At 36.8% G+C, this 18,090-nt stretch overlaps 1 protein-coding gene across 2 annotated transcripts in view; it reads left to right on the forward strand.

Annotated features, from left to right (window-relative positions):
• MED13 (mediator complex subunit 13) overlaps positions 1 to 18,090 on the forward strand; it is a 97,519-nt gene that overhangs the window by 31,280 nt on the left and 48,149 nt on the right. For both annotated transcript variants that reach the window (XM_069542613.1, XM_069542614.1), the window contains one exon: positions 10,272 to 10,955. In XM_069542613.1, the coding sequence (XP_069398714.1) occupies positions 10,272 to 10,955 (684 nt within the window). The remainder of the gene's footprint in view (positions 1 to 10,271; positions 10,956 to 18,090) is intronic.

Below are 18,090 nucleotides of genomic sequence, written 5' to 3' on the forward strand. Positions count from 1 at the left end.
CTAATTATAGAAGTACATAAAAATGTATGTCATAGATTCTTACACAGTTACCAGAGCTTGAATTCACAGCCTAAAAGAATTTTATACTGAATTATGGAATATATAGTATCTGTAAGGTAAGAGGAACACAAGTCTCTTGAGAAAATTGTTCGTAAATAGCACTGTGCTTGAGAAATTTCTCCCAAGGGTCCTCATAAAAAAGATGATGCATGATATACTAGATAAAATTTTTCTCAATTTTTTTTAATAGTAAATACAGTATTGGGTTTTGTGCAGCAGTTTCTTATAGCATCCCTTTGGTCAAGCTGTAGGTGAAATGCTGAACTAAAATTCAGAAAATAAGATTTGACAAGGGACCAAAGGTGTAAAAATACAGGCTTTCTAATAGAGTGTATTGATTGAAAGCTCAGTAGAAGAATGAATGTACATGGAATTCTTTAGGGACTTGGAAGAGGTTTGGTTATCAAGGGATGCAGATTGTATTGCCAAGAGTTTATTATTTTAGTCTACAAATTAAAGGTAGATCATATGCTTTTGCAGATGAGTAAACAGATAATGGCACTGACACCCCTAACCAAAGACTTGGGAATGAATAGTTGACCAGCCACCTCTTGTCATGGTTGTGAGCCAGAGGGAAGGAGGCATGCAGGTTAGGGGCAGGGTTTTTCTTATATTAGCTTTGAGTACAGTGACACCCCTTCAAGTGTTCTGATATGTTTTTACATAGATTAAATTTACATTTATATAGATTTCTTTGGGTTAAAGACTACACTTTTAAATATTTGTCAGCCTTGTTAAAAACTTGCCTCTGACCAGAATGGGGGGAGCTCTCACACTGTGTGTGACAATCATAGAGCACCACAGAAAGAAGAAACACTCCTCTCCTTTTCTAGCAGGATGAGGCCAATGAACAAGCATGGACTCTGTTTACTATAACCCTCCCATCTTCCTTTATTCCTCTGTCAAAGTGTTGGCCTGCCTTTGCCATACAGGGAACTCACTCTTTGCTCACCATGTTTGTAGACCCCATATTGCCATTCTTTGCTTATCCTGAATAAATCCATCTATGCTGGGGGTGGGATGGAGGTGGGCCATGTGCTCAGTCAAGTCTGACTCTTTTGTGACCCCGTGGACTATAAGTCTGCCAGGTTCCTCTATGAAATTTTCCAGGCAAGAATACTAGCCTGGGTTGCCATTTCCTCCTCCAGGGGATCTTTCTGACCCAGGGATGGTTGGAACCTGTGTCTCCTGCACTGCAGGTAGTAGATTCTTTACCCCCTGAGTCATCAGGGAAGCGCCAGGTTGGGAGTGCAGGTGGGGGTGGGGGTGAAAAACAAAAAAAATGCACCTGTGTTGTTGATAGGTTGGATTAAAAATATAGATAGATTAGTTCCTGTTTAACAGTTTAAAATAGTTAAAAGCTGTACTCACCTTGGAGGGAAAAATCAAACTTAGTTTTGAAATGTTTAGTGCATTATTTTGTCTGAGACCAGGAGTTGGCAAACTGATCTGTTGGCCAAATCTGGCTCACGTGTTTGGTATGGCCTGTGAGCTGAAATGATTTCAGTTTTAAATATTTGAAAAAAAAAATATTGTGTGAAAGTTATGTGAAATTCAAATTTTTGTGTCCATAAATAAGAATTTATTGGGACAGAGCCACATCTGTTCATCCATGTACTAACTGTGGCTGCTTTTACAGAGTTGATTAGTTACAGGAGAGACTATATAACTCCTAGAGCCTAAAATATTTACTGTCTGGTCCTTTACAGAAAAAGTTATCTAATCCCTGGTCTAAGACCAATAGAATGCATAAGTGAAATTAGGCTTTTCTTTCCCTGTATTGGTATGTTTTGATAGTAGCTCTTCTGTTTTAGTTTCTAACCTAGGCTTTGCTTTATTCTTTTTGAAAGATTTAGGTTTTAAGGCTATTTGCCTAGAATAGTTTTAGAGGAAGACACTCAAAGTTCACGTTCGTAAACATAAGTGTTAATTCTTGGTCTCTAAGCTAAACTTTTATTTTTAAAGACATACTTTGTTTCAGATTTCCAGAAATTCCTCTGGAATACAGAGATTTCATATGGTGAAATTTCATATAATCTATGTATGGTGACTAACTTTGGTAATTTTACCCCTCTAGTAAATAGTGTTTCTAATCATTTACTTTTTTACTATTGCATTCTGTACTTTAGATTCCTGCTCTACCCCTGCCCCTCACGCCAAATCTGGTTCTTTTTTACTTAAGTAAGGCTTGAAGCAGACTTTGAGCCACCATATGTGTGAGTCCTCTCCTGCCATAGAATACCGGAAGTAGGGCACACACTGATAACGGAATGTGCCAGCCAACCAGCTTATTATCAGATCTGTCCGTGTCTTTGCCCTGCCCTATTCTGTATTGCAGGGAATTACATTTCATAGGCTTCCTTGCTTTCAGTATGTTTTGTTGGTTTCCCCTCCTATTTTATTATGATATAATTGACAGTGATGCTGTATGACTTTGAGATGTACAGCATGATGATTGATTGGGCTCACTTGTTTTTCGGAGTTGACTAATTGGAGGCACTAATAGAAGATTAGTTATAATTTTAAGATTGGAAGAAACCAAGGTATTTCCCCACCCCTTTTTTGAACCACCTCCAGCAACAGCTGTGTCCCTTTATCAGCTGGTTCTTCCCTGGTCCCAGTTACCGTTAGGTAGTTCCTGCTGTGGTTCTAGCATCGTCTCAGGCTTTTGTGATCTGATGGGACTACATCATCTTACTGTCCTTTCAGTCATAGAAGTGATTGAAGCTCCCTGCTGTTACTACTTTCTCTGTTACTTCATTTTCCTAAGTGGTTTTTTTTTTGTAAATGATTCTGTGTAGTAAGTTAACTCTTTGTGAAAGATAGGACTGGACCTTTCTCTTGGAAATTGATTTTTTTTTTTTAAAGTTGCATAGTTATATAAGCTGTTTGCATGAGTATATGTAATTTTAAAAAATTTAAATTATACAAATAAAGCTGAAGTACCCCTTGACTGCTCTCTTTTTCCAAATCCTACTCTCTTCTCACTAGAAGTAATTACTTGCCAGTTAGATATTATTCTTTTGTGTGTATGTGTAATTTTGTGTGTATATATGTTTTTCCTGCCAACATGGAAGCATAATACAGATGTATTTAGCAACTTATTTTTTCACTTAATGTGCCTTCAATCTCTTCATTCTAGTTACTTGTGACTCTGCTTTGTTTTAAAAAACTTCTTTATATTCTACTGAATACAGGTATCATAGTGTTTTTAATCATTCTGGGATTGATGGGCAAATAGGTTGTTTCCAAAAGTTTTTAGCTTGTGTTTAACTTTTTAAAAATAAAATAACAATTTTGTGACTATCAATTACTTGCTAGGTTTTTTTTTTTTTGAAACACTCATTTAATGATAGATGATGTCCAAGGTTCAGGATACATTAGTGAACAGGGCTTCTCCTCTTATGAAGCCTGCATGCTAAGGAGAGTGGGGCAGATAATTAATTTGTTTTCAAAAAGAATTCTTAATCTTTTAAAATTAATGAGTGATGAGTGCTAAGAAGGAAATAAAATTAGGTGGGTGATGTGATAGACAATTGTGGGTGAGGGGACCTTTTAAATCTTTTATTTTGACTTCAGAAGGACTACCAGTTTTACTTCCACTTTTTACATACAAAGGTATTGGTTTTTCTTGTGCTTTCACTGATCTGAGAACTGTCCTTAAAATTATTTTTTTCCTAATATAATAAAACATAAAACATGAAAAACATAAGATTATTTTAATTGGCATTTTTTTCGGTTATTAGTGAGATTATACATTGCACATTTATGGTTATTAGGCTTTAGTCTGGTGAAATGTTCATAAGAAAATTAGACTTTAGCAAGCTATATAAGTAGAAAGTGATACAGTTATTTTAGATATTAACACTGAAATACTAGGAACTTCAGTCAGCAGGAAACATAATCTAAAGGAGTAGTTTTGTTGGATTGTACTTTCAAGACAGCTTCTTTTTTAGAAAGATTTCCCCTTTGTTGACTTATAGTGTGAAATTCACTTGTCTCTAAACATTAGACTTTTTAGGCAAAAGTCTATACTGAAGAAAGAGACTATGATTTGATGTTACCAAATTTTTGGAGAGCCACTGCTGTTCTTATATAGCTCAGATTAATAATTCTTAGCCTTACAGAAGGATACTTTTCATATACCTTGTATACTTGGAACACCTTAGATTATTAGAGATGGTTTCTCTCCTTAGTGCCTTGCATAACTTGATGAATTCTTTAATTTTTGGTTTCAGAACTCATTTATTCTCTTAAAAGTTACAGAGGCTCTGAATGTGCTTTTATTTATATGGGTTATGTCTGTTTATGGGGCTTCCCTGGTGGTTTAGTGGTAAAGAATCCACCTCCCAATACAGGAGATGAGAGTTCAGTCCCTGAATTGGGAAGATCCCCTGGAGAAGGAAGTGGCAACCCATTCCAGGACTCTTGCCTGGGAAATTCCATGAACAGAGGAACCTAGTTGGTTATTCAGTTTATGGGGTCGCAAAAGAATGAACATGTCTGTTTATATAATTTTAGAGAAATTTTAAACCACTGCTTAGTTTATTAAAAAAAAATAAGCCCAGTACAAATTAACATGAGTAAAATACTTTTATAGAAATCAGCTGTATTTTGGAAAGCAAAAAAAAAGTTGACATTCTTTCATAACTGTCTTTAAAAATTAAAGTATGTTTTACGTTATAAGCCACGTGTGACTTTGGATACCATTCTTGGGCAGGACAGCTTTAGAGATAGAGTTCAATATAAGACTAATACCTGGGTATAGGAAAAATGCATATATATATATATATATATATATACACACACACACACACACACACACATGAATGTCTGACATAGAAAAGACAAGTTTATATTTCAGTATAATTTTCTAACAACTAGAGCTATTTGATGATGGAATGCATTTCCTCATAAGGTAATGTGGTCCTTGATGAAAATATTCAAAAGAGGGGATGGGTGGAGAAGGGATTATTCTTAACATTGGGTAGGAACTACTGTTTATTTTTTTAATAGCCAGTAATTTTATTAAAAATTTTAAATGCTATTAAAAAAATAATATGCATGAATATAAAAATTAAAATGACACGTTCTCCCTCTTATGTATATATGTAGATCTGCCTGTGTGCTTTCATTTCCACAAAAGGGATCATGCTATGTATACTGTTGTCTAACTTGCTTTTTAGAAAAACAGTTATCCTAGTATCTTTCCTTGTCAGCACATATAGTTTCCACTGTTTTTTCAAGTTCATGGTACTCTATAATACTATTGATTTAATACTTTATTTGGCTAGTCCTCAAAGCTGCAGTCTTGCTGAAGGTTTATAAAGCAGATCTTAAGTATCTTCATTTCACTCCTACTTCAGCCTGCAACTTTTTAAAAAAGTCAGTATTTTCTTACATAATTCCATTATATCTGATAAACCACATTTTATTGGTGTCATCTGATACTTTATACAGATTTGTCTCAGAAATATCTTTTTGTGTTTGGTTTGACTTCAAGGATTCAAACAAGGAACGTAGAATTGATTATTAAGTTTTCCAGGTCTCTCTTTTAGTCCTCTTCCCCCTTTTATGACATGGACTTGGTTGGAGAAACTAGATAAGTTGTTCTCTAGAATGTCCCACATTACAAATTTTCTCAGTTTGTCATATAGTTTAACTTATTCTTTATTCCTTGTATTTCTGAAAATGGAAGGTAGCTCTAGAGCCATACCCTCCAATACTAGCTAGCTATGTTTGTAACCATGAGTGGCTATTTAAAGTAACTGGTTTTAAATAAAATTAAAAATTTAGTTCCTCCGTTGCATAAATATTATTTTAAATCTGCAGCAGCCACATAACATTTCTGTCATCACTGAAAATTCTTTTGGGCACTACTGATTGAGAGGCTTAGTTAGATTCAGGTTTAATATTTTTGGTGAAAATATTTCATAGGTAGTATTGTGTTGCTTTGTATGGTGTCACATCAAAAGAGACATGTGCCTGGTTTTCCCACTGTTAATAATGTTAAGATTGAGAAGGTGGTGATCAGCCTAATGCATTCATTGTAAAGTTCTAATCATGTATTCTGTGAATAAAGACAGTTTTTCTTCTACTAGTTGTAGTTTAGTCGCTAAGTCATGTCTGACTCTAGCGACCTCATGGCTCCTCTGTCTGTGGGATTCTCCAGGCAAGAATACTGGAGTGAGTTGCCATTTTCTTCTCCAGGAGTTTTTTAATAGATGTTTTTATTGGATTAGAGAGTTCTGACAAAATATGGTCCACTGGAGAAGGGAATGGCAAACCACTTCAGTATTCTTGCCTTGAGAACTCCATGAACAGTATGAAAAGTCAAAAAGATAGGACACTGAAAGATAGGACACTGAAAGATGAACTCCCCAGGTCAGTAGGTGCCCAATATACTACTGGAGATCTGTGGAGAAATAACTCCAGAAAGAATGAAGAGACGGAGCCAAAGCAAAAACAACACCCAGTTGCGGATGTGACTGGCGATGAAAGTCAAGTCTAGTGCTGTAAAGGGCAGTTATTGCATAGGAACCTGGAATGTTAGGTCCATGAATCAAAGCAAACTGAAAGTGGTCAAATAGGAGATGACAAGAGTGAACGTCAACATTTTAGGAATCAGCAAACTAAAATGGGCTGGAATGAGGGAATTTAACTCAGATGACCATTTTATCTACTACTGGGGGCAAGAATCCCTTAGAAGAAATGGAGTAGCCATCATAGTCAACAAGAGTCCAAAATGTAGTACTTGGATACAGTCTCAAAAATGACAGGATGATCTCTGTTCGTTTCCAAGGCAAACCATTCAATATCATGGTAATCCAAGTCTGTGCCCCAACCAGTAATGCTGAAGAAGCTGAAGTTGAACTGTTCCATGAAGACCTACAAGATCTTCTAGAACTAATAGCCAAAAGAGATGTCCTTTTCATTATAGGGGACTGGAATGGAAAAGTAGGAAGTCAAGAAACACCTGGAGTAACAGGCAAATTTGGCCTTGGAATATGGAATGAAGCAGGGCAAAGGCTAATAGAGTTTTGCCAAGAGAACACACTGGTCATAGCAAACACCCTCTTCCAACAACACAAGAGAAGACTCTACATGGACATCACCATATGGTCAATACTGAAATTAGATTGATTGTATTCTTTGTAGCCAATGATGGAGAAGCTCTATATAGTCAACAAAAACAAGACCGGGAGCTGACTGTGGCTCAGATCATGATCTCCTTATTGGCAAATTAGACTTAAAATGAAGAAAGTAGAGAAAACCACTAGACTATTCAGGTATAACCTAAATCACTTTCCTTATGATTATACAGTAGAAGTGAGAAGTAGATTCAAGGGATTAGCTCTGATAGACAGGGTGCCTGAAAAACTATGGACAGAAGTTCATGACATTGTATAGAAGGCAGGGATCAAGATCATCCCTAAGAAAAAAATACAAAAAGGCAAAATGATTGTTTGAGGAGGCCTTACAAATAGCTGTGAAAAGAAGAGAAGTGAAAGGCAAAGGCAAAAAGGAAAGATATACCCATTTGAATGCACAGGTCCAAAGGATAGCAAGGAGGGATAAGAAAGCCTTCCTCAGTGATTAATGCCACGAAATAGAGGAAAACAATAGAATGGGAAAGACTAGAGATCTTTTCAAGAAAATTCAAGGGAACATTTCATTCAAAAATGGGCACAATAAAGGACAGAAATGGTACGAACTTAAAAGAAGCAGAAGATATTAAGAAGAGGTGGCAAGAATACACAGAAGAACTATACAAAAAAGAGCTTCATGACCCAGATAATCATGATGGTGTGATCACTCACCTAGAGCCAGACATCCTGGAATGTGAAGTCAAGTGGGCCTAGGAAGCATCACTATGAACAAAGCTGATGGAGGTGATGAATTTCAGTTGAGCTGTTTCAAATCCTCAAAGATAATGCTGTGAAAGTGCTGTACTCAATATGTCAGCAAATTTAGAAAACTCAGCAGTGGCCACAGGACTGGAAAAGGTTAGTTTTCATTCCAATCCCAAAGAAAGGCAATGCCAAAGAATGCTCAAACTCCTCATAATTGCACTCATCTCACATGCTAGTAAAGTAATACTCAGTTTTCTCCAAGCCAGGCTTCAACAGTACATGAACCGTGAACTTCCAGATGTTCAAGCTGGTTTTAGGAAAGGCAGAGGAACCAGAGATCAAATTGCCAACATCGGTTGGATCATAGAAAAAGCAAGAGAGTTCCAGAAAAACATCTATTTCTGCTTTATTGACTATGCCAAGGCCTTTGACTGTGTGGATCACAATAAACTGTGGAAGATTCTGAAAGAGATGAGAATACCAGACCACCTGACCTGCCTCTTGAGAAATCTATATGCAGGTCAAGAAGCAAAGTTAGAACTGGACATGGAACAACAGACTGATTCCAAATAGGAAAAGGAGTACATCAAGTCTGTATATTGTTACCCTGCTTATTTAACTTATATGCTGAGTGCATCATGCGAGACGCTGGGCTGGATGAAGCACAAGCTGGAATGAAGATTGCTGGGAGAAATATCATATGCAGATGACACCACCCTTATGGCAGAAAGTGAAGAACAACTAGAGAGCCTCTTGATGAAAGTGTAAGAGTAGAAAAAGTTGGCTTAAAACTCAACATTCAGAAAACTAAGATCATGGCATCTGGTCCCATCATTTCCTGGCAGATAGATGGGGAAACTGGAAATAGTGACAGACTTTATTTTGGGGGGCTTCAAAATCACTGCAGATGGTGACGGTAGCCATGAAATTAAAAGACGCTTGGTCCTTGGAAGAAAAGTTGTGACCAACCTAGACAACATATTAAAAAGCAGAGACATTACTTGGCTAACAAAGGTCCATCTAGTCAAGGCTATGGTTTTTCCTGTGGTCATGTATGGATGTGAGAGTTGGACCATAAAGAAAGCTGAGCACCAAAGAATTGATGCTTTTGAACTGTTTTGTTGGAGAAGACTCATGAGAGTCCCTTGGACTGCACTGAGATCCAGCCAGACCCTCCTAAGGGCAGTCAGTCCTGAATTTATTTGGAAAGACTGATCCTGAAGCTGAAACTCCAGTACCTTGGCCACCTGATGTGAAGAACTCATTCATTTGAAAAGACCCTGATGATGGGAAAGATGGAAGGTGGAAGGAGAAGGGGATGACAGAGGATGAGATGGTTGGATGGCATCACTGACTCACTGGACATGAGTTTGAGTAAACTGGGAGTTGGTGATGGACAGGGAGGCCTGGCGTGCTGCAGTCCATGGGGTTGCAAAGTGTTGGACACACCTGAGAAACTGAATTGAACTGAACTTTATTGGATTAAGTTCTAGTACTTGCTAGCTGAATCTTTTTATATGAATAAGTATTGAATTTTGTCATGTTTTTTCTGTATTTATTGAGAATCATAATAGTTTTATTAATATGAAGAACAATACTGTTTTTTTTTCTTATGAATGTTACACCTTACATTCATGGTACAAATCCAATTTGATTATGTTTGATGTGTTCTTAATTTATGCATTTCTCAATTGCTTATCTTTTGTTACTGATTTACTTTTTTTTTTCAAGTGAAATTTATTGAGGTATAATTTTAATAGAGTAACACTTATCCTTCTCAGGTGGGCAGTTGTGAGTTCTGACAAATATATACAACCATGTAATCACTAAGTACATCTGTTTTCTTAAGGAATTTTGTTCTGTGATTTCCTTTTCTTACAGTGTCTTTGATTTTGGTGTCATGGTAATAATGGGTTTCTCTTGTGTCGTTTCAGCATAACTGCAGTTTTAACTTCATGCTTTTTTCCCCTCCTGTACAATAAGAGGTCCCAGGCTCTGCACAGAAGGGTATCTCAGTATGTTCCCTCAGTGGAGAGGGTTAAATGGATAAATTTGAGTCCATTTTATACCTTTTTATCTTAACTAGAATCTTATCTCTATATTCAAATACTAAGATACTTAAATTATGTAAGGAAAATCACCTTTGCCTGTCTGACCACATATTAAGTGAGAATTCACTTTTATAAAGTTTTCTACATGGTCTTAGTTTTAGGCTACCAAAGGGAATTTTCCTATGTAAATTTAAATAATTGTTAGGATTATGTGTGAAAAATGACATCTGAAATTTCTAATACTGTTAACTTATATGCTTTGATACAATAGTTATACCATAAATACACCTTTTTTTTAACTTTTCAGACACAAAAATCTCAAACCTAGAAATCCTGGACAGCAAGGACAGGCAACATCTTTAAGTCAGCAACAGCAAGTACTTCCGAAGCACAAGACCAATGAAAAGCAAGAAAAGAGCGAAAAACCACAAAAACGCCCCTTGACTCCTTTTCACCATCGTGTATCTGTTAGCGATGATGTTGGCATGGACACAGATTCAGCCAGCCAAAGACTTGTGATCTCAGCTCCAGACAGTCAAGTGAGATTTACAAATATCCGAACTAATGATGTAGCAAAGACTCCTCAAATGCATGGCACTGAAATGGCAAATTCACCTCAACCACCCCCACTTAGTCCTCACCCCTGTGATGTGGTTGATGAAGGAGTGACTAAAACACCCTCAACTCCGCAAAGTCAACACTTTTATCAAATGCCAACACCGGATCCCTTGATTCCTTCTAAACCAGTGGAAGATGGGATAGACAGTTTATCCCAGTCTTTCCCAGCTCAATTCCAGGAAGCTGTAGAACCTACAATATATGTTGGTACAGCAGTAAACTTGGAAGAAGATGAAGCTAATATAGCCTGGAAGTATTACAAGGTCCCAAAGAAAAAAGATTTAGAGTTTTTACCACCTCAACTTCCAAGTGATAAATTCAAGGATGATCCAGTTGGACCTTTTGGACAGGAAAGTGTAACATCAGTTACAGAGTATGTATTTTTTTTAATAGTCAATTAAAATTTAAGGGTGGAAATGATGTATGTTCTTAATAGATGCCAAAATGGTTTCAGGGTTGGATTTACTATAATAAATCCTTTCAGTAGTTGAGTATTAATTTTGGATAATTTATCTACTGTATTTTTTCCTCAGGGGACCTCTTTATTATGAAATATTTTAGTCACAAAAAAAGAGAAAATAATAACATTTATCCATCAACTAAGTTGGTCCATCAGCCAACTTAAGGACTTTACATACAATTAGCACTTTGGTATACTATTATTTTTCCTCTATTCTTCCTTCCACTATCCTGAATTTGATATTTATCACTTCTCTACATGTTTTTTTTCTACATGTGGCTCTAGTTAACTAATTTCACTTGCTTTCGAGTATTTTCTTTGTTATGAATATATTAGCCAAAATTTACACAATTTATCTACTCTCTTGAGATGGCATGTTGATTATTTTCAGTTTTTCACAAGATGTAGCAGTGACTTGTTTTGGACACATTTCCTTGTACACTTGTATGTAAGAATTCCTCTAGGGCATACAGCAAAAAGTGGAATTGCTGCCCCGTGGCGTATATTGATATTCAGCATTAAAGGTTGTTGCCAAATTACCTTCTAAACTATACTAGTTTACACCCTCATCAAACAGCAGAGTATGAGAATAGCTATTCTACATTTCCTCAGTACTTGGTATTAAGAGGCTTTTAATTTTCTAGTCTGCTGCATGCAGAATGGCATATTATTATCTTACTATATGTTTTACAGTTTCCTAGTAAGGTTAAGCAGCACTTAAGGTGTTTATGCGCCTCTACTATAGATCATATTTTAGTCTATTTTCTTTTTCACCCCTAATTTATTCTTTTCATATTCTGGTTGTTAATCTTATATTAGTTATATATGCTTTGGATATAATTTTTAGTCCATTTTTGGCCTTTCACCTCCCTCCCACCCCGATTTATTCTTCGTATCTTCTGGCTGTTAATCTTGTGTTAGTTATACGTACTACAGATACCTTCCTCTGTTCTGTGGTCTGCTTTCTTTGTCCTCAAAGTATGTCATGCGTACACATTATGTATGACATACTTTGGGGCAAAATGGTCTTATTTTCAGTTCTCCCTTTACTTTCTCTGTTGTTCTGATTATCATCTGTCCCATAAGCTTTTTGCATTCTTATCTATGTAAGAATAAGTGGGGTTTTTTCCCCTGATTTTTTGTTGGAGTGTAGTTGATTTACAGTGTCGTGTTAGTTTCAGGTGTACAGCAAAGTGAATCAGTTGGTGTTTTTTTTAAAGGTGAAAACCAACCATTATATTCATTTACTATTATAGTCATTAAAACTACCTATTTATCAGTACAAGGCCAAGTAGCGTGCAGAGGTTAATTACATTTTCTTCTCTGTTGTCAGTGAAGTTTTTTAGGATCTTTTGCTTAGAATGTTAAAATTTCACAAGAGTATGTGTATGTATATATACACACACACGCGTGCATGCACACGCACATATGAATGTAGTGATATTTTATTCATTCATTCCTTGTGCTGAACTTTTCAGGAGGGCTGGTTTAATTTGAAGTCTTGGTTTTTTTTTTCCCATCACTGGAAGTTACTTTTTTCTTGGATAATGTCTTTGTTTCTTTCTCCATTCTCTGTGGAATTTCTAGAATTCAGATGTTGAACTTTTATATTTTCTCTTTTTTTTTTTCCTGAGGGGATTCCTCAACTTCTAGCTCTTTTCTTACAGTTTTAATATTTATTATTCATGTGTTTCTAATTTCTAAACTAAAAAAAAATAGCACCCCCTTGTTAAATGTCCTGTAACTTTTTTTTCCCCTTTAGAAGTACTTTGTTTTGGTCTTTTTCTTTACTGTACTGATTCTCATCATATTATTGTTTAATCTTACACATTTTATTTGTTCGTTTTGGCTGCAGCATATGAGATGCTAGTTCCCTGACCAGGGATCAAACCCATGCCCCCTGCATTGGAAGTGCAGAGTCTTAGCCTCTGGATCACCAGGGAAGCTCCTCATCTTACACAGTTTAGAATGAGGGAATAGAGGAGCTGAGTGGAAATTAGTGTGTAAAGATAGAACCTTGTCAATTGGCAGGACTTACTCATTCAATAAATATTTCAGTATCAATTGTGTATCAGTTCCAAACACTTCGCTTTATGGTAATGGGGTAGGGGATGTTTTGGAGGGGAGGCCTTATACCTAAACTTTCAGGATAAAAAGAATGACAAATCTTGTGCCTTCAGCAGGTTATTTATTCATTTTTCTTAGAAAAGGAACCCTTTCAGGACTGGGGCGGGGGTAGAGGAGGGGGATAAACTAGGAGTTTGAGATTAACATATCCATACTAGCATATATAAAATAGATAAACAACAAAGATCTGCTGTACAGCACAGAGAACTATATCACAGTGTCTTGTAATAACCTGTAATAGAAAAGAATCTGAAAAATTAATGTATACACACACACACAAAACAGAATCACTGTACACCTGAACGTAATAGAATATTGTAAATTAACTGCTTCAATTTAAAAAATGGTTATTTTTAGAAAGGAACACTCTGTTTCTCCATTTTCAGCTTTTTCATTTCTTTCTAGAGATTTTTAGGCAGTTTGGCTCTCCTGTTGTTAATGTAGTTTGCCTTTAGCCCCCTTTTGCATATTCTAAGCTATGAACTTTCTCTACAGTGTTTTGTTGATTTTTTTTTTATTTTGCTTGTGTTTCATTGATTTTTGAGCTTCCCTGAGATAAAGTAAAATGCCTGATCCATTTATAGCCTCTCATCCCTACAGAGATGTATTTTCTTTTAAAGTTCCTTGATTATTATTTTAATAGATGTATCTGTGTGCTTTGTCTAGCACTTTGAACTGTAAAAGCATACTAGTATGACTTTTTTAAAAATTAAAATTAATTTAAAATTGAGGGACTTTAGGATATCCTTATGATCATGGAAGACGACTAACTTAGTTACTAAATTAGTCAACAGATCTCTTGAAAACAACTGATGTCTTGGAAACAAGTAGTTAGTTCCCCTTTACATCAGAATAAAATCCATAGTCTTTTCCTCATCTGTAATCTCCTGCATACCTGGTTCTTCACTCCTGTTTCCTACTCTCCTGTTTGCTTCCTGACTTAACCATATCAGCTTTCTTGCTGTTCTGTCAGAAAGTTAAGGTCACTCCTCAGGACCTTTAGAACTGCATTATGGGGCAGCGGGGGAGAGGGGACAGCTCACTCCTTTTTGTTCAGTCGAACTCAAAATTTACCTTGTCAGGAAGTATTTCCTTGACCACTGTAACTAAACTGTGGCTTCTCTTTAATCCCTAAGTGACTGCCTATCCTGTGAACTGGTTTCCTGTTTTCCATATATGTGTGTATATATATATGTGTGTGTGTGTGTGTGTGTGTGTGTATAAAATTGCCTGAAACTGCATATTTGTTAATGGTCTCTTCCCCCATTAGAATGTAAACTCTGTGAGGGTAAGAATTTTGTCTTGTGTACTACTGTGTTCTTCCAGCATAAACACATACACAGGTTGTTTGTCAAGACTGGAAGTGTACTACTGACATCTGATACACACACACCACACACACCCCTCCCAGGTGACATTTGGCAATGTCTAGAGATAGATTGTTTGTCATGACCAGAAGTGTCCTGTTGACATCTGATAGACACCACACACACACAGGTGACATTTGGCAGTGTCTACTGACATCTGATACACAGACACCACACACACACGTGACATTTGGCAGTGTCTACTGACATCTGAGATACACAGACAACGCACACATACACACACACACCCCTCCCAGGTGACATTTGGCAATGTCTGCTGACATCTGATACACACTCTCCGAGGTGACATTTGGCAGTGTCTAGAGATATATTGTTTGTCATGACCAGGAGTGTGCTACTGCCATCTGATAGGTAGAGGCCAGGGATGCTGCTAAATATCTTACAATGTATAGGATTATCCCGTACAACAAGGAATTCTCCAGCCTGAAGTGTTAATCATGTTGAGATCCTTTAATGTCACGAATAACTTTTAACAGAAATAGAAATATAGAATAAGTTATTATATTAGATATGCTAAACATGTTTAATGATTAGTTTCACACGAGAGCTCTCCCGTACTCTGTCTCTCCAAACCACAGTAAAATACCTGGCATGGTCTTCTTTGTATTGTGCTGAAACAAAAGTTATTTTTTCTCACAGTTAAAGAGATCTTGTTGAAATAACTTATTAATTCAAGTGCCTACTCTTAATATTACTTGAGATGGGAAATCATGAGGACTGGTCATCACCTTACAGTAAATGGCAAAGCCAGCTGACAGAGTCAGATGATGTCCCTTATCATTAAAAATGAATTCTCTAAAAAGAATTATAAATACCCTAAATTACTGTTAAACTTCCTTAATGGCATTTAAACAATCTTCTTAAATTCTTTGTAGAAGTATTCTATATTTTTAAGGATGTAATATGTCAAACACATTTCTGGCCATATAGTAATCCATTCAAAAGCCTAGTTTGTTTTATATTTTAAAAATTTGTGAATTCCTATTACCCAGTCACTGTAAATTTCTATCATCCTTTTCCATACTTTGAGTTTTGAAAGTCTTAAAATGTATAACACTTAATTTTAATGAGGTTAATTAAGTAGAAGGTTGTTGCAACTCCTACATTATTCTTTCTCCTTTTGTAGGAAGAATATCTTTTTTAAATTCATGTTCCTCAAAGATGCATTATCAATTTGAATAAAACTGAAGTTTCTGTAGCATACAAGATGCTGTAAGATGTTGGAATATAAGATAAATTTGATCCTGGCCCTAAATGAAATTCTAATCTAATGGAAAATAATATTAAATTCTCTGATACAGATATATATACAATATAGTAGGAACACAGAGCCAGAGTGGAAAATAGTTCCATTTATAGAGATGAGAAGCTTTAAGTAGCTTAGTATGGAAAGATTATAGAGTGCTGCCCAGTGATTTGGTATGACATGATGAGAAATGAAATCTCAAGAGGACGGTGAGGCTGTATAATAGAGTAGCAAAATATTGTTTATAAGGTGATACAGGGACCTTCCTAGGAAGTTAGAAGGATGCAGTAGGGATGGATGGATTTTATAGATGTGGAGTAGACTAAAGAACCTTATGGCCAATTAGAATAGATCTATCATACAAAGAGTGGCAAGAATGCATCAGTAGAAATAAAAAATAGTTTCTTTATACTAGTTGACTTTTACAAATGTATGCCTTTTTAGGAAATAATGAAGGAGAAATTTAGACCTTTATTTTTGTTAAGTGGCAACTCAGTTTACATTTGGCATAAATAAATTAAGTTTTCCACTGATTGGTATTAAAGGGTTGTCAGTTCAGTTCAGTTCAGTCTCGTATGAGTCTTTGAGACCCCAAGAATCGCAGCACGCCAGGCCTCCCTGTCCATCACCAACTCCCGGAGTTCACTCAGACTCACGTCCATCGAGTCAGCGACGCCATCCAGCCATCTCATCCTCTGTCATCCCCTTCTCCTGCCCCCAATCCCTCCCAGCTTCAGAGTCTTTTCCAATGAGTCAACTCTTCGCATGAGGTGGCCAAAGTACTGGAGTTTCAGCTTTAGCATCATTCCTTCCAAAGAACACCCAGGGCTGATCTCCTTCAGAATGGACTGGTTGGATCTCCTTGTAGTCCAAGGGACTCTAAAGAGTCTTCATCAACACCACAGTTCAAAGCATCAATTCTTCAGCACTCAGCCTTCTTCACAGTCCATACGTGACCAGTGGAAAAACCATAGCCTTGACTAGACGGACCTTGGTCGGCAAAGTAATGTCTCTGCTTTTGAATATGCTATCTAGGTTGGTCATAACTTTTCTTCCAAGGAGTAAGTGTCTTTTAATTTCATGGCTGCAGTCACCATGTGCAGTGATTTTGGAGCCCAAAAAATAAAGTCTGACACTGTTTCCACTGTTCCCCATCTATTTCCCATGAAGTGATGGGATCAGATGCCATGATCTTCGTTTTCTGAATGTTGAGCTTTAAGCCAATTTTTTCACTCTCCACTTGCACTTTCATCAAGAGGTTTTTTAGCTCCTCTTCACTTTCTGCCATAAGGGTGGTGTCATCTGCCTATCTGAGGTTATTGATATTTCTCCCAGCAATCTTGATTCCAGCTTGTGTTTCTTCCAGTCCAGCATTTCTCATGATGTGCTCTGCATAGAAGTTAAATAAGCAGGGTGACAATATTCAGCCTTGACGTACTCCTTTTCCTATTTGAAACCAGTCTGTTGTTCCATGTCCAGTTCTAACTGCTGCTTCCTGACCTGCATACAGATTTCTCAAGAGGCAGGTCAGGTGGTCTGGTATTCCCATCTCTTTCAGAATTTTCCACAGTTTCTTGTGATCCACACAGTCAAAGGCTTTGGCATAGTCAATAAAGCAGAAATAGATGTTTTTCTGGAAACCTCTTGCTTTTTCCATGATCCAGCGGATGTTGGCAATTTGATCTCTGGTTCCTCTGCCTTTTCTAAAACCAGCTTGAACATCTGGAAGTTCACGGTTCACGTATTGCTGAAGCCTGGCTTGGAGAATTTTGAGCATTACTTCACTAGCGTGTGAGATGAGTGCAATTGTGCGGTAGTTTGAGTGTTCTTTGGCATTGCCTTTCTTTGGGATTGGAATGAAAACTGACCTTTTCCAATCCTGTGTCTACTGCTGAGTTTTCCAAATTTGCTGGCATATTGAGTACAGCACTTTCTCACAACATCATCTTTGAGGATTCGAAATAGCTCCACTGGAATTCCATCACCTCCACTAGCTTTGTTGTAGTGATGCTTTCTAAGGCCCACTTGACTTCACATTCCGGGATGTCTGGCTCTAGATGAATGATCACACCATCGTGATTATCTTGGTCGTGAAGATCTTTTTTGTACAGTTCTTCTGTGTATTCCTGCCACCTCTTCTTAATATCTTCTGCTTCCATTAGGTCCATACTATTTGTCCTTTATTGAGCCCATCTTTGCATGAAATGTTCCCTTGGTATCTCTAATTTTCTTGAAGAGATCTCTCATCTTTCCCATTCTGTTGTTTTCCTCTATTTCTTTGCACTGA

The sequence above is a fragment of the Ovis canadensis genome, chromosome 11, assembly GCF_042477335.2.
Source record: "Ovis canadensis isolate MfBH-ARS-UI-01 breed Bighorn chromosome 11, ARS-UI_OviCan_v2, whole genome shotgun sequence".
In the NCBI taxonomy this organism is placed as follows: Eukaryota; Metazoa; Chordata; class Mammalia; order Artiodactyla; family Bovidae; genus Ovis; species Ovis canadensis.